This window comes from Uranotaenia lowii, chromosome 2 (assembly GCF_029784155.1).
Source record: "Uranotaenia lowii strain MFRU-FL chromosome 2, ASM2978415v1, whole genome shotgun sequence".
Lineage (NCBI taxonomy): Eukaryota > Metazoa > Arthropoda > Insecta > Diptera > Culicidae > Uranotaenia > Uranotaenia lowii.
This window is the reverse complement of record NC_073692.1, coordinates 286,832,720-286,859,264: the sequence shown is the minus strand read 5'-3', so window position 1 is coordinate 286,859,264 and position 26,545 is coordinate 286,832,720. Positions and strand designations below refer to the sequence as shown.

General features: G+C 35.7%; 1 protein-coding gene across 3 annotated transcripts in view; it reads right to left on the bottom strand.

The window, feature by feature from the left end:
* The window catches only part of LOC129745368 (uncharacterized), a 313,381-nt gene extending 291,402 nt beyond the window's left edge, over window positions 1-21,979 (bottom strand). The window contains exons 1-2 of one of the 3 annotated variants that reach the window (XM_055738394.1): window positions 21,776-21,979; window positions 11,031-12,845 (exon numbers count right to left, since the gene is read on the bottom strand). In XM_055738394.1, the coding sequence (XP_055594369.1) occupies window positions 11,031-11,087 (57 nt within the window). In that variant the 5' untranslated portion in view covers window positions 11,088-12,845; window positions 21,776-21,979. The other 2 variants (XM_055738395.1, XM_055738396.1) reach the window with 2 other exon arrangements.
* Between the last annotated feature and the right edge of the window lie 4,566 nt (window positions 21,980-26,545).

Sequence of the window (26,545 nt, the reverse complement as noted above, 5' to 3'; positions counted from 1 at the left end):
AACGCATGCCGAATCAAGCTTTTGGGAAGTTGGTTCAGTTACTCTGGAGAAAAAAAGGTAATTGTCCGCTTTTTCACTACTTCGAAAGCCATTTCTCTGTTTAGCGAGGCTTTCAAATATTAGCTCCAAGATGAAAATGGACTGGGTGTTTTGTGATGGTTATCGTGATTGTTAAGTTGTTTGAAGGGAATCAGCTCTAAACGAAATAAGTATTTCATATTTCTAATTAATTAAACAAAAAATATTCACATTTTAGTGACATCTGTTTGAATAAGGTTCTTCGGACATTTTTAACCTTTTGTTTAAAATTCATCCGCCAATGAGTACCGTTTAAATATATGATATCGTTTTATTATAATCCCAAAATGCTCAGTCTACATTCAGGCGTTTAAATTTACCGATATTCTTCGTAAAACTTATAGCATAAATAAAGGCGCTTTGTTTTGATAGCCAGGAAGTCAGGAATGATTCTTCTTAAGTTTTCGATGAATGCCCCTATCAGTAACAATTTAATTTTTTTTAGTATCAATTTTATATTTAAAAAATTATACAATTTCTAATCTGATTATCAGTAAATACATCCTTCTAAATCAAAGTAAATATTGGTAAATGTTCATACTATCGTCTAGAAACGGACCTTTGCTGTTAATACCGAAACTGATTGAAGTGCTATTGAGTTCTCGGCGAAATCCACAAGTTAAGAAATACCAATAGAAGAAGACTAACCATTTCACTTGTTTAGTGGAAGTTGCGGTCTTATCAACTCCCCACAATTCACCTTATCATTGGGGAATCGAACCTATTGCAATTATTTATGAACACGCGAAACCCGCTCAAATGAAATCTGGGTCTCCCAATTCATCTTTCGCCGTGCGGTAGCCCAGCTCGATTAATCAAAGTAAATTATCAATAAAGTCAATCTAATGTGAGCTCAACTTCCACCCTTCTCTAGCCCCCAAAACCACCCCCACCAAGTATCGACCGCTTATTGGACCGATCTTACAACCCGAAATCGCTTTGATGTTTTGTGTCCATTAAATTATCACCAGCGAAACCAGCATCTCCCTCCGATTCGATGACGACGACGATATCTTTGTTGTTATGGTTTTGGAATTGCGGCCCAATCGCGTGTGATATGTTTACGAATGGTTCGAGGTCGAGGTGGCGGTTTGTCGGCTACCATGCCGCCGCCGGCCAAGCTCTGCTCGGAGAGATGTAATCAATCATTTATTGTCCGAATTCAGTGGACAACCAAACCGATTCGTTTCACCCCAATTGAGAAGTTTGTCAAACAATCGTTTACCGGGGATTTGAAAAGAACGTTACAGTCTTTACACTTCAATATATTTTATTTTATTCACTGCTTATCGAATCGTGCACATATTTATTGAAAAGTTTTTAAAAGCTACAATAGCTCTCCAGAATTCATGAAAAAAAATCTCGATTTGTGGTGACTGTTTAGATTTCTTTTATTGGATTAGTTTTCAGACTTAGATGTTTATGTAATAATAAAGTCGTTTTTACTAGAAATCTGAAAATGAAAGCCGAAAATCAACCCTTTAAAAGCTTTGAAAAAGACTCAAAGCAAATATCTTAAGATGCAATGTGGTTTCGGTTCAAACAACTTTATCCATAGGAATTTTGTGTAATTACAAGTATTACCTAACAAAAAGCTGAAAATTATATTCGAAAACAATGGGGACTTGTCCTCTTGCAAGCTCTCTTTTATTTATTTTACTTAAAAACAATGGGAATTTGTCCTCCTGCAGGCCATATTTTATTTAATTTTATTCAAAAAGCATGGGGATTTGTTCTCTTGTAAACCATTTTTTTTTATTAAATTTCAATCAAAACAATAGGGAATTGTCCTCTTGTAAACCATCTTTTATTTAGTTTTATTCAAAACAATGCAAAGGGAACATGTCCTCTTGCAAGCTATTTTTAATTTAATTTTATTCAAAACTACGGTGGTTTGTCTTCTTGCAAACAATATTTTATTGATTTTTTCTGTCAAAACAGTGAGGACTTGTCTTCTTGCAAGCCATCTTTTATTTAATTTCATTCAAAACAATGGGAACTTTTCCTCTTGCAAGCCATCTTTTATTTTATTTTATTCAAAAACAATGGAGGCTTGTCTTCTTGCAAACCATCTGTTATTCAATTTTAGTCCTCTTGCAAGAAATTTTTATATAATTGCATTCAAAATCAATGGGAACTTGTCCTCTTGCAAGCCATATTTTATTTTATTTTATTCAAAAACTATGGAGACTTGTTCATTTGCAAGTTATCTGTAATTTAATTTTATTCAAATGCAACGGAGAATTGTTCTCTTGCAAGCCATCTTTTATTTTAATATATTGAATACCAATGAGGATTTGTCTTCTTGCAAGCCATTTTCTATTAAATTTCATTCGATTCAATGGGGACTTCTCCTCTTGCTAGCTATCTTTTATTCAATGTCATTCAATTCAAATGGGGATTTGTTTGAAAACCGTTTTTCATCTAACTTCATTCGAAACAAAGGGAACTTGTTCTCTTGAAATTTTATTCAAAAACAATGGGCACTTGTTATTTTGCAAGCCATCTCTAATCTAATTTTATTTAAAAACAAAAGTGACTTGTCCTCTTGCAAGTAATCTTTTATTTCATTTGATTCTAAAAGAATGGAAATTTGTCCTCTTGCAAGCCTTCTTTTATTCAATTTCATTTTGTAGAAGGGGACTTGTCCTCTTGCGAACAATTTTATATTTTATTTGATTCAAAAACAAGGGGAACTTGTCCTCTTGCAAGCCATTTTGTATTTCATTTCATTCCAATGCAATGGGGACTCATCCTCTGGCAAGCAATCTTTTATTTAATTTTATTCGAAACAATTGGGACTTGTCCTCTAACAAGACATCTTTTCTTCAGTCTGATTCTAAAACAATGTCCTTTTGGAAGTAATCTTAATTTAATTTTATTTGAATACAATGGGGTCTTGTCCATTTGCTTTTATTGAATTTAATTCAATCATTGGAGGTTGGTCCTCTTGCAAAACATTGTTTTAAATTTTATTCATACAATGGAGACTTGTCCCCTTGCAAGTCATGTTTTATTTAATTTCAATAAAAAACAATGGGGACCTGTCCTCTTGCAAAACATTTTTTATTTATGTTTATTCAAAACGATGGAGAATTTTGCTCTTGCAAGCCATCTTTTGATGAAAAGTATTCAAGATCAATGAAGGCTCGTCTCCTTGCAAGCAATTTTTTAATTTGAATTTTAATAAAAGATACGGTTTTGTACACCCATTTTTAAGTTGCAGTTATTCAGCTATTCCCTTACTAGTCAAACCATCAGCTGATTATTAATGACAACAAATTTATTACATGACAACAAATAATTTACAATCCTGATCCGGAAACATAACAATAATATCTGGGCATGTTCAATGACCGATCAGTTTTTAAATGATGGTTGCCTGATTGCCCAGTTTTTTTCGAGTTTACCCAGATATTATTAAAAATTTGTCCGGATTTCATTGAAAAAAAGCCGAACTTTGCCTTTTTCACTTTATTTGCCAAAACAAAAAATAAAAACGAAATGTGATGTAAAAGTTTATATTCATGCGTCCAAAACGAATTTTTTTTCAGACAAGTTTTATGAAAAAGAATCATAAAAGGTTTTTTACAAGCCTAAAACACGATTTAAAAACTGCTGATGTGTTATGATGAAAAATATTTTTTTTATTTCTTGGCTTATGTTGAGTAATTCCTGGGTTTGCCTGGATTTTTGATCGACATTTTTGAAGTCAAATGCCCGGATTTTGCCAGGTTTTTCAGATAAAAAAGCCCGAATTTATCCGAGTACGTGCTAAAAAATTTTTGGCAACCTTAATTAAGATATGATTGACGCCAAAATCAAATGGAAGTCTTGCGATATGTTTTACAAAAATGAATTTTTTTAAAGATAGATTAGATTTGTGAATTACAGTTGTGTTTAAAAATGAATGAAATGCGCACTCCCTTCCAATTTTGTCAAGTTGCCATTTCTCTCTTGGTTGATATTTTTTCATGAAATTTTCACACAATGTAGTTTTTTTATTATTAGTGTAGTTTATTAGTATAAGTTCAACTATCAAAATAACGCTCTACAAAATTTGAAGTCTTTATAAAGACTGAAAACAAAGATACAGCTATTCCTGTAAAAAAGAGAAATTTTGAATTGTTTCACTAAACGTGCTTTATCTTTGACAATTTTCATTGCAAAATCTTGAAATTGTACCCAAAGATGTAGAAATGTTTGATCTTGTATTTAACTGGCCATTTTTTTTTTTCAAAATCAATAAACACGATCAAAAATGGCGATGGATACGCTTTGGCAGCATGTGTTATAAGGTAGGAAAGAGTGAGGTATTTTTGGCCACTCTTTTTCTTTGATTCTTAACTTTGATCCCTAGAGTCCAAAAATATATCTATACCTACTTTTCTTCTGAATGGATCGTGACCATTGATTAGTAATTTCTGTCCAAAAATAATGTTTATCCAGTAGTTATCTTTTAAAAAGGACTTTTTTAACTAAATAATTGCGCCTTAAAGTATGCAATAATTTAAGGATAGTAGACAAACCTTTAGAATTCTCTTTGTCTCAAATGAAAAATGAGAACTAATATGACACAAAATAGTCAACGGACCTTTTATCTTCGTATTTTTCAAGATTTTTGCCTATGGTCAGGGAACGCTGAATCAAGGATAAAGTCTCTTCAAATAAAGGATCAAGTCTAAAAAAATATCACCTATTTTTAGTCTCACTAAAATACTTCTAGTTCATTTACGAGTTCATATATCGTTCTAACTTTTGGAGCATATAAACTTGAAATGACATGCTGTCACCAATAGTAAAGGACGGCGAGTTGCTAAATTTTCCCATACTGATATGATGAAAATAAAAAAAGGGGATCAAGTATCCTCATTCTCCTGTATATGATAAAATTAAAAATAAAGATGATTTGGTTTTCTACGTTTCTAAATTATCATTTGGTAATTATATTTGTTTATAATCAACTCTGTCAACAAGATACACAGAAAAAAATAATGACTATTACGTGTCATTGAAAATGATTTCCTGTAAAATAATACAACCTGTAATTTAAAAAACAAGTAATTTCCAATTGATTGGTTTAAAAATACAAGAAAAATCATTTAACATTACAGCAAATGTCCTGTAACAAAAAGGAGCAGGACATGTACTGTAGTTTTACAGGTCGAAGCATTTATTTTTAAATGAGAGCATTATTTACAGGCTGGTTCTAAATTACAGGACTGTAAAATTTTTTTGTTTATCCAAATAAAAACAAAATCAATTATCGTGTTAGACTCGTTTCATGGAATAGTTCGTAAAAAAGAAAATTAACCAGAGGAAAACGCGTTGCTTAAACAGTTCGCTATCATATCTGTCGAAATAACATTAACATTAACGGCATCTCTATTGACCAGGAACGGTGAATACGAGGAATCCGTCGCTACGGGAAGTTCACCAAGCTGCTAATCTGTGAGCTGCCGTCCCAGCACTTAGCAGTTTTCGAAATTTTTGTAAGTTTAACAGAATTTGAGTAAATCATTTTTTGGTTATTTATTTCAGTTCATTACAGTAGCATGTATACTATAGCCACTGATCATACTGACTTGACTCTTAGAACAAAAATCGATTCCATTTATGGCTAATTTTTTTATATTGCCATCTATCGGCGGTATTTCGTACTCACACTCTCACCAAAGCAAGTGAAAAATTTACCACCACTACTAATGGAAATTTGACACTTCAAAATCGTGATCACAACAAACCGCAACAACAAATCATAACTACCAGTGATGTGTTTACTCCAGCCACAGAACAGGAAAAAGTGCAAAAGGACAATTTTTCAGTTCTTTTTAGAAAAATCTGCTTACCAATAAGTTTTTTTTAGATTAGATAAGTCCTGATAGCATAACTGAGACGTGCTTTTTATTTCAGATAACCTCGACTAAAGCAGGGACTAGAGTTTTCAGCGAATCGTCCGGAGCTGGATGTTGCCATCAGACCCAGTGAGGATGGCATTGGATTTATGAAAGCAAAAACATGGTAGCAGAAGGCCATCCGAAAGTCACTTACGGCCGAATTGAAGATTAAATAAGTTTGCGTAGCCGAAATCAGCAGCTTCCGGTAGGAATCTTCAAAAATGAGGCCGGAGCTTTGCAGCACCGAAACGAAACCATAGACAAAGGACCTACCTCATCAAATTAGCGACAAACTGCAACAAAAAAATTGTGCTGTTTGTTGTTTTGAAACGTCGTCGCTTATGCCTCCAGCATCTTTTGAATTTCTGCCGATGGGAGGCCAAGTGCTAACGGAAAAGGCGTACCGGGACAAAAACCCGAGAGTATCAGCACCCCCTTTTTTTCGCTAGGGCACTATCGTAGCCATGCGCGGAGCCAACTTTCCAGTATTTGGAAAACCTGGATTGGGTGTATCGAAATCTGATGTGGAACTTTCTATCAGGTAAGTGAAAGCAGTTAATTTAGTTTGAAAGAAAGCAAGATTAGATGCAGTATTTGCAATGTTGAACTTATTTATTAATCCATCGAGAGAAAAAAAACTAATTACAACAATATTATCATTTTAGGTGATGTCACCGGGACCATTTTGGCACTTGCTGACCGATTTTTTCGAGCGTGAAGCTATTAAAAATCCTCCCATTATTGGAGGAGCTTTATAAGCCCCAATTGTTCAACCAGATGGTACTGGAACTGAATGCCTCGGCCTCGTACTTCGGAGTATCATCGAAAAGTATACCGACTATGTGCGAAGAAAGCCCTAATAAGGTTCTGAACGTGTTGCAAGTACCTGGATGGCTTTCAAAGCTGTAACCGAGGACAACCGAAGGCCACCAGCCGAGAAGCGACATCACCAACATCTTTAATTGGTTTCTAAATTTTAAACATTTTCGGGAAACTCGAAAGTGACCATCATTTTCAAAGTTTCTGTAAAGATTCTAAATTTCAAATCTTAAGTTTCATCAATACAAGAGCTTAAATCCAATAAAGGTTTTTTAGACCTGGATGATATTCTCACAGATATCTACCTGATGAAATTGTCTCCTCGGGTTATGTTCCAGTTGTTGATCAAAATGGCAGCCATTGAGGAAAAATTGGCCGCCAGATTGTTTTAGCAACACCAGCCGTATTGAAAACGATTGTATAACCAGCCGTTTTTAGACGGAGGTAGAGCATTTTTTTATTATTGCATAATAAAATTGTTATGTATATCATTTAAAAAATTGGCGTTTTGGTATTTACTATGTCTCATTTCATTTCATTCGTTAATATGATACCAAATATATTTTTATGAGGAAGAAACTACAACCCTGTACAGTGTACACGGCTTTAAATTACAGACCTGTAATTTTAAAGCAACCTGTAAAAAAATATGCACACGTAAAAATAAATGTCGTGTATTTTTTTTACGACCTGTAAAATTGCGGTAAATGTGCTGCTCCTTTTTGTTACAGGATATTTGCTGTAATTCTACAGTAAAAAAATTTTTTCTGTGTATATCTTGGCTCTTTCCAATTCGGATTATCAATTTTTGAAAGCGACTGCTTTAGAAAATCGATAAGATTTGGTCATCTTTCCGATGTTTTGATATTTGACTTGAGTTCTTAAGTTGAAATTTATTTTTAAAAAAATAGCCTTTTGAAAAGTTATGAGGAATTGCTTTCCAGAACCGATGCGAGCTTTAAAAACCAATACCGATACTAGGATCACATGATTGGCATTTTATGAATGTTTTTGTGCATACTTTGGACTTTTTGTCGATTTTTATTGAATGTTTAGTTAATTTCAAACACATTAAGAGGATTCCTAAAAATGCAAAGCATTTGAAAAACTTATTTCTACGAAATTAATTAACATAACTAAAGGCGTTTCTGATGCCATATAATAAGGTTGCCAGAAATTTTTCAGCACGTATCTGGGCCGGACAAATCCTGGCAATTTTATATGAAAACCTGGCAAAATCCGGGAATTTGATTTGAAAATTGCCGACCAAAAATCAAGGTCGCCGGAAGAAATTCTGTTTTTTGACGAAAAACAATTTAGACTTTCTGTGATTTTATCCAAAAAAAAGTTTTGACAGTTTGCTGTGACGCTATTTCCATTTATTTTCTTCAAAAGTCATGTCAACTTGTGTTTTTTTACATTTTACTTAAGAAAAATCAACTAATACTTCCAATTTCATCATATTTTTCCAATTCAAAGTGAATAATCCAAATTTATAGTGACATAAAAAATTTAATATTAAAACATCGTCGGAAATTTAAAATTTTGTGAAATATGTGGATACTCCTAAAATCCTGTGTTTTTTGACACAAATTATGCTATCAATCAATGTGAAATTGATGATTTTTCTGTGATTTCGGCAACCTTGCCAAAAATCCGGGCAAATTGTGTCAAAACCCAAAAACTACTCAACAAAATTCGAGAAAAAAAATTGAAAAATATTTTTCATCAAATCACATCGACAAATTGTAAAATCGAATTTTAGCCATCTAAAAATCCATTCAGAATTATTTTTAAAATATTAACTAAAAAATTTCGTTTTGGAGGAACTAAATTTTACAACTAAAATTGATTTTTTTTTGTTAGATTTCCCTAATAAAATGAATAAATCTGGCTAAATCCAGGCATTTTTCAATGTAATCCGGGCTGGACTGGCTGTTCCCAAATTTAGAATTGAATAGCCGGCAAACCCGGATAAAACCAGGCAATCTGGCAACCTTACCATATAATGAATAACTTTTTGCATGAGTGTAGTCATTTTGATTTATTCTTTGACAATCATTCCACAAGACATTCAACAGCTAATGTAGGGTTACGTACTCTTTAAAGTGTAAATGTACACTTTCTGATCAAAAAATGGGCGTACTCTTCATTTTTGAAAATTTAAGAAATGTACTTTTTATGAGAGCTGTTTAATCAGAAATATGAACTTGTTTCTTTAAGTATATGAAGTGTCTTTACCACATCTTATACAAGAAATACGAAAGAAATACAACTTACAAAAACTTTCAATACCTTACGTAAATATCCCGTATTTATGAAGGCATGTTTAAATGGTAATTTACAGTGAGCGTAATAAGCGCCTTTGAGTATGCAATAAACCCATTAACAGTTATTAAAGAGCACAAAGGCAAAATACCCAATTGCTTCGTAGCGCACAAATCTAATATATTGTTTCTTCAAAGGAAATATACGAACCTTTTTTTAAATCAAGTAGTTTATCGTGTTTGGTATGGTCAAATACTTATTTTCCTTCGAAAAGGAGTATTCAGTCCAGACTTTTTTCATTTCATTAGTTGAAAAAAATGAGGAAATAAGCTTTCCAGAAATTTTTCTTAGTGTATTCAGGCCGGGAAAATCTGGGCTTTTTCAACCAAAAACCTGGCATTGGCTCTTAAAATTTTCAGTGAAAAAAAACGGGCAATATCCGGGAAAATCAGACAAAAGTCCAGACTTTTCCCAAGAAAATTCATTAGAAAAAAATTTCAAATGGACACATGAAAAATTATTCTTGATTGAGTCACATCGGCGGAGTTCAATTCATATTTTTAATCTCCAAAAAACGGTTGCACGTGTATTTCGATGAAACAAGCTGGAAAAATCCTACTTTGTGTTAAAAGATGAAGTTTTAGTTTGGATTTTACTTGGATTTTGTTTACTCTTTTGGAACATTTTTATCATTGTAGGGGAGAGTGGCGATACCCTTTTCTTATTTTCACCATATCTTTTTGGAAAAATTAGCAACCCGCACCCTTTGACATTTTCTGACAGCATACAATCTCAAATTTCTATGCTCCAAAAATTAGGACGATGCTGGAACCCGTAGATGAACTAGAAGCATTTTCGTGGGAGGAAAAAATTTGTGACATTTTGGAGTTAAGGGATACTAGATCCTTTATTGAAGGAGACTTGATTCTCTATTCAGAAAGCCATAATCCTTGGAGAAAAAATTAAACGAAACCCCAAGATAGAATGTCAATTGACTATTTTGGTCATGTTTGATCTCATTACACAATTTACCTATTACTATCAGAATTAAATTCTATAACTTTGTCTCAACCCTATAACATTGCATACTTAAAGGCGCTATTGTTTATAACTGTTAGAAAATTAATTATTTTTGCCTTTTTTTTAAGATAATTTTAAAATAAATTAAAAATAATTTCAAAATAAATATTAGTAATCTCGTAATCAGCAATGATCATGATCCATTCAGAAGAAGAATATACTGTTTTGAACTCTAGGGATCAATTGTTCCCATTATCAACAAATTAGAAAAACTTTTCTGAAAAAAGTTGAATGTTTTCCATGGCTTTAAAAATATGGTATGAATAAGTTCATATGACACTCGAACGATTGATGTATTGGAATAAATATTTTTGTTCTGAACTGAACTGAACTGAAACAATTAGGTATTTTGTTAAAAATTTTTGAGCTTATAGATTAGTTGGTTTGTTCTATTTGGCAAATTTTTCTAGAACATTTGAATTTCAATAGTATTTGATAAAATTTGTGAAATTGTATGTGTTTTACATGACATAAGATTTATATTTTGATGTTTTTGAAGTTAAAATTTAGACTTTTTCAACTGAATTTTAATTTTTCAGTCGTGAAGTTCCTTGTGTAAAACAAATTCTTCAGTAACTATGATATGAATATGTATCTCATAATTTCAGACAAAACATTAAGAAAAGTTTTTCAATTTTATTCATTTTAAGGCAACATCAAGCATATGATTTCTTCGTTAAAACAAGTCATCTGCGTCTAGGTTAGCTCGTTCGAAAACGGAGTTACTTGATGATAAGAAAGGCAGTTTAATTAAATTATTAAAAGATGAATTCAACACATGATTTTACCCTCTTTATCCAACATATATCCCGTTTTTTTCCTTATTTTCAGCAGATTGGGTCATGTTCTGGTAGCTAAAATTTGTCAAGTAATAGAAATAATACGCACCTTTTTGCCATCTCGGAACTTGACGGTTCCTTCGATAATTGAGCTAATATCCACCATTTTGGAACCGCAAACGAGGCAATCGTTTACCTCAACTCCTTAGGTTTTCCTTTTTTGGCTTAGCCGAAGCTTTTTTCTTGTTGGCACTTGTTTTGTTTTTCACTTTCCCGTAGTATCACATACACACATGCGCAGCTACAGCTTCTTCTACAGATCTTTTCGCAATCAGTAGCGTCGATTAGCACCCACGCATTTCCAATTAATTTGGCACACTTTTCCTGCTAGGTTGCGATTGTTTCGGAAGATTATTAATGTTTCCGGAGCCATTTGGGTGGAAGTAATGCCGGAAGAGTGATGGTGAGGGTTACGTCCCGCATCAATCAATCAATCACTTTGATCCGCCCGGAATGGTAAAGTTTTTTTTTTGTTTTTGGTTTCCGAGATTGAATCTGGCGGCGCCGGTGGGCCTTTTTTGTGGCGTTGCGCTTCCGAGGGCAATCGGAAGATTTCCCTTCCAGGGAATTTCCTGAATTGATTCGTCGTACGAATTTGTTTTTTTTCTGTCGTTTTACTCCGGTTGTCACACTAGAGTAAACGGGTACTCACATGTATACACCATTTTGGGCCCGTGTTTGGTTTTTAATTAAGCGACCGTCGAGCACAGCGCATCGGAATAAATGTTTTCCGATCGACCGATCCTGCCAGCTAGTTGTTCATAATAAACGTGTCCCGATTAATTATTCAAAGTGGACCAAGGCAATCCAGAAATGGTCCCATACCTGAACCCAACGGATGGCGGCGCCGATTTTCCGTAATCCGGCGACGATTTTTGACGATGCGTGAAATTTCTGCTAGCAGCTCCGAGGGGGGTTGGCGGAAGAAATCCCGTTTCCTCGCATCGAACAAATGATTTTGGGGGAGGTGGGGCCAACTCAATTTCCGGAAAGCCGAACTCCACCACCAAATTTATATTGTTTCATTTGCTTTCGTCCGGCGGCGTCCCAAAAAACCAGAACCGAATCGCCAGGAACCGAAACCGGGATTTTGCGGTTTATTTCCACCCGCGAATTGAAGTGGAAAAATCTTCGGTCGTCGTTGGCTATTTTTATTATGCTATTTTATTTCGGTTGCTCACTTAAAACCTCCATTCCCATCAAGCTCCAACGACTGTAGGAGACAATGAAAGAAATGTGGCTCTGTCAAATCTCCCAAAACCCCACACCTTAACTCAATACACCCGGTTCCACTCCAAAAAAAAAACAGTCGAATTTAGCGAATCCGAGAAGTGCGGCGAGGCAGGGTTTTTAATTTCACAATCCGGTCAGACGGTCATTAATTTTTCAGAAACTCTGAAAAACGGTGGACGTGAACACGTTCGCTTCAGTTTTATGGCGCTCAGACTCAGGCGGAAAACATCTCACCTGGAACTTCCGGTTGTGCTGCTCACAAACCCACACACGTGGACTCGAGGCGCCGGAAACAGCATAGAGCAAAACGAAAACTGCACGGTGTGATGAGAAACCCACCACTTTTATTTCACAACACGATAGTTCACTCACAGCTGGGAAACGATTCTATTGTTCGTCGTTTTTCTTCTTCGATTTTAAGCTCGATTTTTTTTTGTTGTTGGTATTTCACATATTCTAGATTTAATTCACTAATTTTTCATTCTTCCCGATTCTTCTATTTTCGGCAAGGGTTAACAATTTGCTTGGCCATCAACGTCAGCATTGTCAAGCGGATTCCAAGCACGTGCTCCGCATACCTCCGATAGTGATTTAATAAAAAGTTGGCACTCGGATACGAAATCAGCTGAACCTGCAATAACACCCATATCACATGATGACATTCGTTAGCTTGGCGGCGATTCAGTCATCCTTTTTTTTCAAAGGGAAAAATCCTGCCACAACTTTATTCGACAAAAAAAATTCCTCGTTCATTCACTCCTTTTTCCCAGAATGCACAACCTTTTTTTTTCAACGCCATTTTTACGGGTTCCGGGACATGGGTCGGGGAAAATTTATGTACACATTCTGCGAGCTGCTCCACAATACGACGGACGATGCACAGTTATTGGATTAAAACATTTGCGATGTTTCAATCAATCAAATTAAGGTGAATTAAGATATTATCGTCAATGAGGGGCCGTGGCAAATTGGTTCAAATTGAAAACAATAAAATCCTCCGGTGATGATGATCGTTTGATTTAATTTTCTAGAAAAATATAAGGAAAGAACTTGAGATGATTGATCATAGCGAATGAGCCAAATCCATTTTTTTTTCAAAATTTTCAAATAAATTTCAAATTTTGAAATCAGATTTTGTTGAACAAAAATCTGGTTATGAAATAAAACCAAATCTCTTGATTCAGCTGTTAACTTCATAAGTAATGTCATAAGCAAGATTGTTTTGATAGAAAATCTTTAGTAAAGACTCTAGAATACAGGCAAAATTTCAATGCATTTAATCTTAATTCAAGGTGACGAAACTCCCTTATTGACAGCCTCATAATTGTCATAACACGTACCCCATTTCCTAAATATGGTTTTGGCTAAAAAATGATAAAAAAATTTTCCGAAAACTAGGCATTCAACAATGAAATTCTAATACCAATTACAAAGTTGAAGTTCAGAATCATATTAACTAACATTATTTTCAGACTTCAGGTACATTTTTAAAGTTTCAGATTCAGATTTCAGATTTCAGATTCAGATTTCAGATTCAGATTTCAGATTCAGATTTCAGATTCAGATTTCAGATTCAGATTTCAGATTCAGATTTCAGATTCAGATTTCAGATTCAGATTTCAGATTCAGATTTCAGATTCAGATTTCAGATTCAGATTTCAGATTCAGATTTCAGATTCAGATTTCAGATTCAGATTTCAGATTCAGATTTCAGATTCAGATTTCAGATTCAGATTTCAGATTCAGATTTCAGATTCAGATTTCAGATTCAGATTTCAGATTCAGATTTCAGATTCAGATTTCAGATTCAGATTTCAGATTCAGATTTCAGATTCAGATTTCAGATTCAGATTTCAGATTCAGATTTCAGATTCAGATTTCAGATTCAGATTTCAGATTCAGATTTCAGATTCAGATTTCAGATTCAGATTTCAGATTCAGATTTCAGATTCAGATTTCAGATTCAGATTTCAGATTCAGATTTCAGATTCAGATTTCAGATTCAGATTTCAGATTCAGATTTCAGATTCAGATTTCAGATTCAGATTTCAGATTCAGATTTCAGATTCAGATTTCAGATTCAGATTTCAGATTCAGATTTCAGATTCAGATTTCAGATTCAGATTTCAGATTCAGATTTCAGATTCAGATTTCAGATTCAGATTTCAGATTCAGATTTCAGATTCAGATTTCAGATTCAGATTTCAGATTCAGATTTCAGATTCAGATTTCAGATTCAGATTTCAGATTCAGATTTCAGATTCAGATTTCAGATTCAGATTTCAGATTCAGATTTCAGATTCAGATTTCAGATTCAGATTTCAGATTCAGATTTCAGATTCAGATTTCAGATTCAGATTTCAGATTCAGATTTCAGATTCAGATTTCAGATTCAGATTTCAGATTCAGATTTCAGATTCAGATTTCAGATTCAGATTTCAGATTCAGATTTCAGATTCAGATTTCAGATTCAGATTTCAGATTCAGATTTCAGATTCAGATTTCAGATTCAGATTTCAGATTCAGATTTCAGATTCAGATTTCAGATTCAGATTTCAGATTCAGATTTCAGATTCAGATTTCAGATTCAGATTTCAGATTCAGATTTCAGATTCAGATTTCAGATTCAGATTTCAGATTCAGATTTCAGATTCAGATTTCAGATTCAGATTTCAGATTCAGATTTCAGATTCAGATTTCAGATTCAGATTTCAGATTCAGATTTCAGATTCAGATTTCAGATTCAGATTTCAGATTCAGATTTCAGATTCAGATTTCAGATTCAGATTTCAGATTCAGATTTCAGATTCAGATTTCAGATTCAGATTTCAGATTCAGATTTCAGATTCAGATTTCAGATTCAGATTTCAGATTCAGATTTCAGATTCAGATTTCAGATTCAGATCTCAGATTAAGATTTCAGATTTCAGATTTCAGATTCAGATTTCAGATTCAGATTTCAGATTCAGATTTCAGATTCAGATTTCAGATTCAGATTTCAGATTCAGATTTCAGATTCAAATTTCAGATTCAGATTTCAGATTCAGATTTCAGATTCAGATCTCAGATTCAGATTTCAGATTTCAGATTTCAGATTCAGATTTCAGATTCAGATTTCAGGATTTTTGCAGAATTTTTAAGTAACGTTTAAATTTGAAATTCCAGTTTTGTATGGGAAAATTTATTATTTTGTACTGAAAAATGAACATAATTTTTGTTTCTTCTGTTAAACCGAGCATGATTTTGGTTTTTTGCTAATTTAAAGAAATTTTCCGTTGAACAACTTTGCCGAAGACCGTAACTTCGTATCTTATAAAGTATAAAAGATATGTATTATGGATAAACAAAAAATTTCTTTGACATCACTGCTAGGGCCTCGCAAAGATTTGCATTAAAAGTAGTCGTATAATACATTGCTTGGCACCCAGCAGTGATGTCATACGAATTTTTTTTAATGCCAAAAAATATGCCACTATTCATAACCTAACAACTTTTTCGTCTTATAAGATACGAAGTTACGATCTTGGACAAAGTTGTCAGAGAATTTATAAAATGACACGAAATCCATAAGACAATTTTGACATATTTCACAGTTTTGACAATTTTGACAATTTTGACAACTTTGACAATTTTAAATATTTTGACAAATTTGACAATTTTGATAAATTTGACAATTTTGACAATTTTGACAATTTTGACAATTTTGACAATTTTGACAATTTTGACAATTTTGACAATTTTGACAATTTTGACAATTTTGACAATTTTGACAATTTTGACAATTTTGACAATTTTGACAATTTTGACAATTTTGACAATTTTGACAATTTTGACAATTTTGACAATTTTGACAATTTTGACAATTTTGACAATTTTGACAATTTTGACAATTTTGACAATTTTGACAATTTTGACAATTTTGACAATTTTGACAATTTTGACAATTTTGACAATTTTGACAATTTTGACGATTTTGACAATTTTGACGATTTTGACAATTTTGACAATTTTGACAATTTTGACAATTTTGACACCGTGGCAAATTGGTTCAAATTGAAAACAATAAAATCCTCCGGTGATGATGATCGTTTGATTTAATTTTCTAGAAAAATATAAGGAAAGAACTTGAGATGATTGATCATAGCGAATGAGCCAAATCCATTTTTTTTTCAAAATTTTCAAATAAATTTCAAATTTTGAAATCAGATTTTGTTGAACAAAAATCTGGTTATGAAATAAAACCAAATCTCTTGATTCAGCTGTTAACTTCATAAGTAATGTCATAAGCAAGATTGTTTTGATAGAAAATCTTTAGTAAAGACTCTAGAATACAGGCAAAATTTCAATGCATTTAATCTTAATTCAAGGTGACGAAACTCCCTTATTGACAGCCTCATAATTGTCATAACACGTACCCCATTTCCTAAATATGGTTTTGGCTAAAAAATGATAAAAAATTTTCCGAAAACTAGGCATTCAACAATGAAATTCTAATACCAATTACAAAGTTGAAGTTCAGAATCATATTAACTAACATTATTTTCAGACTTCAGGTACATTTTTAAAGTTTCAGATTCAGATTTCAGATTTCAGATTCAGATTTCAGATTCAGATTTCAGATTCAGATTTCAGATTCAGATTTCAGATTCAGATTTCAGATTTCAGATTCAGATTTCAGATTCAGATTTCAGATTCAGATTTCAGATTCAGATTTCAGATTCAGATTTCAGATTCAGATTTCAGATTCAGATTTCAGATTCAGATTTCAGATTCAGATTTCAGATTCAGATTTCAGATTCAGATTTCAGATTCAGATTTCAGATTCAGATTTCAGATTCAGATTTCAGATTCAGATTTCAGATTCAGATTTCAGATTTCAGATTCAGATTTCAGATTCAGATTTCAGATTCAGATTTCAGATTCAGATTTCAGATTCAGATTTCAGATTCAAATTTCAGATTCAGATTTCAGATTCAGATTTCAGATTCAGATCTCAGATTCAGATTTCAGATTTCAGATTTCAGATTCAGATTTCAGGATTTTTGCAGAATTTTTAAGTAACGTTTAAATTTGAAATTCCAGTTTTGTATGGGAAAATTTATTATTTTGTACTGAAAAATGAACATAATTTTTGTTTCTTCTGTTAAACCGAGCATGATTTTGGTTTTTTGCTAATTTAAAGAAATTTTCCGTTGAACAACTTTGCCGAAGACCGTAACTTCGTATCTTATAAAGTATAAAAGATATGTATTATGGATAAACAAAAAATTTCTTTGACATCACTGCTAGGGCCTCGCAAAGATTTGCATTAAAAGTAGTCGTATAATACATTGCTTGGCACCCAGCAGTGATGTCATACGAATTTTTTTTAATGCCAAAAAATATGCCACTATTCATAACCTAACAACTTTTTCGTCTTATAAGATACGAAGTTACGATCTTGGACAAAGTTGTCAGAGAATTTATAAAATGACACGAAATCCATAAGACAATTTTGACATATTTCACAGTTTTGACAATTTTGACAATTTTGACAACTTTGACAATTTTAAATATTTTGACAAATTTGACAATTTTGATAAATTTGACAATTTTGACAATTTTGACAATTTTGACAATTTTGACAATTTTGACAATTTTGACAATTTTGACAATTTTGACAATTTTGACAATTTTGACAATTTTGACAATTTTGACAATTTTGACAATTTTGACAATTTTGACAATTTTGACAATTTTGACAATTTTGACAATTTTGACAATTTTGACAATTTTGACAATTTTGACAATTTTGACAATTTTGACAATTTTGACAATTTTGACAATTTTGACAATTTTGACAATTTTGACAATTTTGACAATTTTGACAATTTTGACAATTTTGACAATTTTGACAATTTTGACGATTTTGACAATTTTGACGATTTTGACAATTTTGACAATTTTGACAATTTTGACAATTTTGACAATTTTGACAATTTTGACAATTTTGACAATTTTGACAATTTTGACAATTTTGACAATTTTGACAATTTTGACAATTTTGACAATTTTGACAATTTTGACAATTTTGACAATTTTGACAATTTAGACAATTTTGACAATTTTGAAAATTTTGAAAATTTCGACAATTTTGACAAATTTGACAATTTTGATACATTTGACTATTTTGACAAATAGATTTAACAAATCAATTTTGACAATTTTGACAATTTTGACAGTTTTGAAAATTTTGACAATTTTGACCATTTCGACAATTTTGACAATTTTGATAAATTCGACAATTTTGAAAATTTTGACAATTTTGACAATTTTGACAATTTTGACAATTTTGACAATTTTGACAATTTTGACCATTTTGACAATTTTGACAATTTTGACAATTTTGAAAATTTTGACAATTTTGACAATTTTGACAATTTTGACAGTTTTGACAATTTTGACAGTTTTGACAATTTTGACAATTTTAACAATTATGACAATTTTGACAATTTACAATTATGACAATTTAACAATTTTGAATTGACAATTTAGATAAATTTGATAATTTTGACAATTTTAACAATTTGACAATTTTGACAATTTGACAAATTTGACAATTTTGAATTGACAATTTTTATAAATTTGACAATTTTGACAATTTTGATAATTCTAACAATTTTGACAATTTTGGCAATTTTGACAATTTTAACAATTATGACAATTTTAACAATTTTGAATTGACACTTTAGATAAATTTGATAATTTTGACAATTTTAACAATTTGACAATTTTGACAATTTTAACAGTTTTGACAATTTTGACAATTTTGAATTGACAATTTTGACATTTTTAACAAATTTCGACAATTTTGACAATTTTGACAATTTTGACAATTTTGTCAATTTTGACAATTTTCACAATTTTCACAATTTTGACAATTTTAACAAATTTGACAATTTTGCCAATTTTAACAATTTTGACAATTTTGGCAGTTTTTACAATTTTGACAATTTTGACTTTTTAACAATTTTGACAATTTTGACAATTTTGACAATTTTGACAATTTTGACAATTTTGACAATTTTGACAATTTTGACAATTTTGACAATTTTGACAATTTTGACAATTTTGACAATTTTGACAATTTTGACAATTTTGACAATTTTGACAATTTTGACAATTTTGACAATTTTGACAATTTTGACAATTTTGACAATTTTGACAATTTTGACAATTTTGACAATTTTGACAATTTTGACAATTTTGACAATTTTGACAATTTTGACAATTTTGACAATTTTGACAATTTTGACAATTTTGACAATTTTGACAATTTTGACAATTTTGGCAATTTTGAAAATTTTGACAATTTTGAAAATTTTGACAATTTTGACAATTTTGACAATTTTGGGAATAAAGAAAATTTTGACAACTTTGACAATTTTGAAAATTTTGACAATTTGGAAAATTTTCAAACTTAAAGGTTCAAATTTACTCATGTAAACGTTACATGCAAATTCTGCAAAATATCATGGATAAGTTATTAACCAAAAAGAAGCTTTAAAGAAATCAGTATTTGAAAAATTCAAAAATGCTCCCAAATGGACTGAGTCTAATGTGAGGATCAAGTGAAAATTTAGATCTTATACTTCAAAAACATTTCAACTTTTGCTTTTTCCCTGCATCTCATTTTTCAATGAAGCGATTTTCAAAACTCAAATTTAAGTTTTTTCTCGATAACTTGATTGTTATTTTCAAATCACATACTGAGTCTCTCAAAAACCTCAGTTCTTAAGTATGGAATGATGATTATAATAATCGGGATGTGCGGTGGTTGAATTGACACGAACAGCTTTGAAAGGTTAATGCTCTGTGCCTCATAAACTCCACAAGACTTCACTTCCTTGGTCTTAAATTAACCTTAAGCAGTTTGACTCCAAAGGTCTTATTAACAAACGGTAACCTCTTACACGAATGTTAAGCTTTGTCATTATTCTACAATCCTTTGCTTAAGTACTTTCACTTCTTGAGAAACCAATGTTCTGTCCATTTAGGTTCTGTTTTGAAGATCGACAAGTTGCCACAGTCCAAATGTGCCCAGACAAACCACACACAGGGGAGACTTGATTTTGGTCGATTCAGCTTGGAACTATCTGGTTTTGGTCCACAAATCAATACATTCGCCGGTGTCGGTTGCCATGCACAAATCCGCACAAATGGCCAAACCGGAAACAGGAGGGCACTTTCGGCATCCCCATTAGGGAGATGAGATTGCAGCAATGCATCCCTGAACACGAAACCCCGAACTACCAGCTGAGAGGATCTCCACCGACGAGACGGACGGTAACGATATATTAATTAATTTATCGGAATTCCCCCACTACACAGTCCCCTCTGTCTATGACCATTTCAAACTTGTTGTGGATGTCTACTTTCAGGGGTATAGGTCTACATTCAGGCGTATAGGTGTATAGGAGGTCCTATTTCACTAGACTCAGCAGAATCGTGCTGCTGAATTGCGTCCCGTCAGCAGACTACAACACATGCCCCCGATTGCCTATCTTCTGGATTTCCAGCCGAATGGCTTCCGTGTCTGTTCCAGGGAACGTTAAGTATTATCAGCAATTTATTCAATATTTTATTTTTGCAGCTTTCACACGTATCATAAATATCTCGTAAAGAGCGAACAAAAAATAGGTAGATATACCGTTCTCGGAACGAGGACGAGGAACTAACGAACGCAAATTGAGGGAACATGAATAAATAAAATTTCATTCAGACTGAAAGGAGACTTTCACTACCGAGCACGTTATTCGCCAAAGAACGAACACGGCAGAATTCCGCACCGTCATGCCGAGCGTAGTTTCTGGAGGCTGGGTGTCTGTTTCCGGGATCCGGTATTATCGCTTGTGCCAACATCCCGGCCAGCCACAATTCACACAATAAGCATCCCAATCCTGGCACTTGCTCTTCAAAAGCGCACTTTCCGGCAAACACAGGGAAGAACTTTTTCCCTTCGACAATGGCTCTTCGATTCCAGCACGTTCTCCAGAGGCTGATTTTCGCGTTAAGACTTGCCCTTCCATCCATCCGTGAGCATCATCCCCCCTTTCCATGGCGAGGGAGTATAAATCGACCACCCAGTCGAGATGATAGCTCACAAACCGCGCACTAAACAAGGATCTTCACTTTTGTTCCCGAGAAACACGCTCTTCCTCCCCATCATCCGGTGTGCGAATTCAGCGAAGTCTTCGTCTCCTTTCAGTCAGATTGCTGTCTTCCGTTGCCAAGTGGAGCAGTCGATGATTATCCTGCCTCCCTTCTTCAAATCCCTCCCACCCATACTCACACGAACCCGAAAAATGGCGAAGATAACATCCTCATATGTGCTATGTGCACCCTTCCATCCACAAAAACACGAAAATCCGACACTAACAGCACGGTGGTACCTGTCCACAAGACTAGAGATCCAAAACCCAAAAAAAAATACACTCAAACTTTACACGGTCCCAGACCCTTTTAGGTGTTAAAACTCCACTGCCGGAACACCGGAAACAGCGAGGAAGGATGGCCACAAACCTCACACTAGCCACACAGAACTAGGAACAACGGCAAGCGAAAAAAAATCGCGCGTCCATCCACCGGGACCGAGATTCGAGTCGAACAACTCACTCACTCCACACGAGAGGGCAGCCGAGATTCTGTGGCACGCACGGAGAACTCCACACACAGCAAACCGGATAAAAGCGAAATCGACAGACGCGACAGCAATCCCACGTACGAACTGCTTCACGGCTCAACGCGAACTAAACAACATTGGACCAGGATTGAGCCATGCGGCGCTCACATTCTGGCTGTGCCCGACCGAAACGAAGTCGCGAAGTTGTGCAAGAGAGCACAGAAGGAGTCGCTCTCGGAATGACTTCATTCCACCCATTGAGCTCAAGTTCATTCGAGTTGGGTGGGTAAATCCGACAGCATGTTTCCCTACCCATCTGATAACTGGACCGGGCGTAGCGTAAAACATGAATGAAATGAACAACCGTTATGCTGTCAGCTTCCAACCATAAAAGCAGAGAGAATCCACCAAACCATCCTTGGGGAGAGAATGAATCGATTTGTTTTGGTTCATTCAGCCAACATTAAACATGTGTTCCACAGATGACGCTTGGCCAGGCCAGGCCAAGGCAGTTGTGCCTTGTCAGTTCTTATCGACCGGTGATGGTTGTGGGTGATTTATGTTGCTCTGTTCGCGCGAGGCAGATGATTAATGCTGCCGAAATGCTTAACGGTCACGGGAAGGGTGAATTCGTTCATTGCAATCTAAAGTGCCATCTGGTGTTGCGTAGCCGAATATCGACTAGTATGATTAGTTATGTCGTTGTTCATATTTCTTTCTCACATTTTTACCTGTTTGTTGATTTTCTTTACGATAAAAAGCTAAACTTATAAATTGTGTTTGCTTCAAAACAGACAGTCCTGAGCTCTCCATTTGCTTTAATCTTGTAAACTGAAATTAAAATAGTTAGGTTTGTTTACCAAATTGACTTTGTGAGTTATATTGGGAAGAAACACTGATAGCTATTTTCATTCTTTTTTCTGATAAAGTGATTAAGCCATATATTGTATGAGGAATCCAGAGTGTGACTTGTTAATTGAAACAAATTCCTAAATTTTATAATATTGAGTTGTAAAATAAATATAACCCAAATAACACACAAAATTCAGATTGGTTTCATCATTTTCATACGCAAGTTTATAAACGACGTATAATACCTTTAATTGAATCAAAAAGCATTTAATGGAAACCATTTTACAACTAGCCCTACACGCAAGGTCGTAGGAACGGGGGGGGGGGGGGGGTTTGGTGGTTGAACCCCCCCCCCCATGAGGATCCAAAATGGCAAGCGAGGTTTTCTTCTCTACACTCAAAATTTTAAATTCAGAATCAAATTATGATAATAGAGTAAGGTTAAACAAGAGTAACAATCTGGACTAAAAATTTATGCCAAAACCTCAAAAATATATCCCGAGTCCAAAATTCTGCTACACTTTTTCAAAATTTTCTCACTTGTTCATCAAAATTAAGGACTTTTTTTTGTTTCGATTATATTTGGCTGGTAAACGGTGGATAATGTGCAACACGAGACCCCATAGTGGTCATATCACCTCTTATTCACAACTCCTATCTCTACCTCCCCGCGGTGCCGGCTGGGGTGCGAGTAACCTAAGCGGAGATCGGGTACCCAACCCCGGTGGATGCTTTGGTCGCATGCAGACTGAGAAGGTGGCAGCACGCGTCTGTTCCCCAGGTCAGGGGCGGCGTGCAACAACAACCGAGCGTCTGTTCTCCAGGTCAGGGGCGGCTCAAACAGCGACTGTCTTGCAGCAAGCGGCTGAACTTATGAAATGCGGCTCCCGCCAGCTAAGTCCAAGATGGCAGCCCCATCGCGGGATAGGGACTTTAGGCTAACAACCTACTGCTCCTGATTCATAAACTTGTTACGGAATCCGAAAGAAATGACCGATCTGGAACTTTGGCGACGACTTTTAGCATGAAAACACGGACACGAATTGGAACTTGGAATGTTTTAACCCTTGCCCAACAAGGCAAACTGGAACAACTTGCTAGAGAGGCTAGCCGCCTCAAACTTGAAATTCTGGGACTGAGCGAAGTCCGTTGGCCTAATACTGGAGAACACAAGACACAATCCGGGCAAGTCCTGCTTTACTCTGGCATACGAGGAGAACATGCTACTCGGGAACGAGGAGTTGGTTTCCTGTTAAGCCCGCAGGCCTACGCGGCCCTCATTAGATGGGAACCGATAAACGAAAGAATAATCGTTGCCAGATTTAGAACACGGGTTAGAAACCTTACAATGGTCCAGTGTTATGCGCCAACTGACGTTGCCGACTTGCAGGAGAAAGAGCAGTTTTACAGTCAACTGAACAGCGTGGTTGAGAGAATTCCGAAGGGTGACATTCAAATCCATTTGGGCGACTTCAACGCAAAGATTGGCTCCGACAATCAGGACCTTGAGCGCATCATGGGGCGCCATGGCCTAGGACAGATGAGCGAAAACGGAGAGCTGTTTGTAGAATTTTGTGGCAACAACAACATGGTGATCGGTGGATCGCTCTTCCCCCATCGACCAGCACATAAGGTCACTTGGGTATCCCGAGATGGCCGAACAGAAAATCAAATTGACCACATCTGCATCAGCCGAAAATGGAGAAGGAGCCTTCTTGATGTCCGCAACAAGCGAAGCGCAGACATTGCATCTGACCATCACCTCGTCCTTGGCGAGATACGACTGAGAGTTGCGCGTGTCCAACGGCGCGAGGAGAAAGTCGGGTGTCGATACGACGTCCGCCGGTTGGAGAATCCAGAGGTGAAAAGGGCATACGTTGAACAGCTAGAATCCCGAGCCTCGGAGCTGCCGACAGACGGAACAGTCGAAGAACAGTGGTGTGGAATCAAGAATGCCTTTATCACGACGAGCCATGGTACTCTCGGTAAAGTTTGTGGAAGAAGAAGTGAATGGATGTCGGATGAAACTTGGAGGATGGTCGATGATCGGAGAAAGGCGAAAGTCGGAATTGAGCAGGCATGTACCGGGTCAGCCAAAGCAGCCGCCCGCTTACGATATGCGGAGCTGGAAAAGGCAGTTAAACGAGCTTGTAGACGAGACAAGAGAGCCTGGACAAACTCCCTAGCCGAAGAGGGGGAAAGAGCCGCCGCCAATGGAGATATCCGATTACTTTATGACATTTCTCGCCGCCTCAGTGGTGCAAGGACTAATGCAAGAATGCCGCTGAAAGACCGAGCAGGTCAGTTATTGACCGATCGAACAGATCAGCTCAAACGATGGACTGAGCACTTCGAACAACTCTTCCGAGTCACGAATAGCGATGGCCAACAGAACCCGCAGCTCGAGGCGCCTATAGTAAGTCGCATAAATGGCGTCAACTCGGAAGCGCCCTCGCTGGCTGAAATAGAAGCGGCAATCAAAAACATGAAATCCAACAAAGCACCTGGGATCGATTGTATCCCCGCTGAAATGCTGAAAGCCGACCCTGCCCTGTCAGCACAAATGTTGCACCGTCTTTTCGCTGACATCTGGGATACTGCAACATTCCCGGCCGACTGGATGCAGGGTATCCTCGTAAAGGTCCCGAAGAAAGGAGACCTGACAGAGTGCGGTAACTGGCGAGGCATAACGTTGATCTGTGCAACCCTCAAAGTACTCTGCAAAGTGATCCTGAACAGGATCCAGGAGAAAATCGACACTACACTCCGACGGCAACAAGCTGGATTCCGATCCGGACGATCATGTGTGGACCACATCACAACGCTACGAATCATACTGGAACAAATCAACGAATTCCAGGACTCTCTTCTGCTGGTGTTCGTTGATTTCGAAAAAGCATTCGACCGACTCAACCATGAAAACATCTGGGCGGCTCTAAGGCGACGAGGGGTCCCAGAGAAACTAGTCCATCTCATCGAAGTACAGTACGAGGCATTTTCGTGCAAGGTCTTGCACGACGGTGTCTTGTCCGAGCCAATCCCGGTAACTGCTGGAGTGAGACAAGGATGTATTTTATCACCGCTACTTTTTCTAATCGTAATGGATGAGATTCTGACCGGATCGATCGACTGTGCACCGAACCGAGGATTGCCGTGGAATCCTTCAACAATGGAGCATCTGAACGACCTTGACCTGGCTGACGATATTGTTTTGCTCGCCCAAACGCAACCGAATATGCAGAGCAAACTCGACGACCTCACCGAAAGTTCCAAGGAAGCAGGTCTCAAAGTCAATGTCGGAAAGACCAAGTCGATGGAGATCAACACAGCAAATCCCTCCAGTTTCATGGTAGCTGGGCAACAAGTTGAGAAAGTGGAGTGCTTCCAGTATCTTGGTAGCCAGATAACGCCTGATGGTGGTGCCAGGAAAGACATCGAAACCCGGATCAGAAAGGCCCGATTTGCGTTTGCGAGTCTCCGAAACATCTGGCGGTCACGCCAGATCTCTCTACGAACAAAAATCCGAATCTTCAACTCAAACGTCAAATCCGTATTGCTGTACGGGTGCGAAACTTGGTGCACATATGCGGTGACGACGCGAAAACTGCAAGTATTTGTAAACCGCTGCCTGCGGAATATCATCCGCGCTTGGTGGCCTGGCAACTGGATCTCGAATGAGGAACTACATCGCCGGTGTCATCAAAGGGCGCTAGAAATCGAGATTCGGGAACGTAAGTGGAGATGGATTGGGCACACGCTGCGAAAAGATGAAAACGAGATTTGCAGAGAGGCGCTAGATTGGAATCCAGAAGGTCATC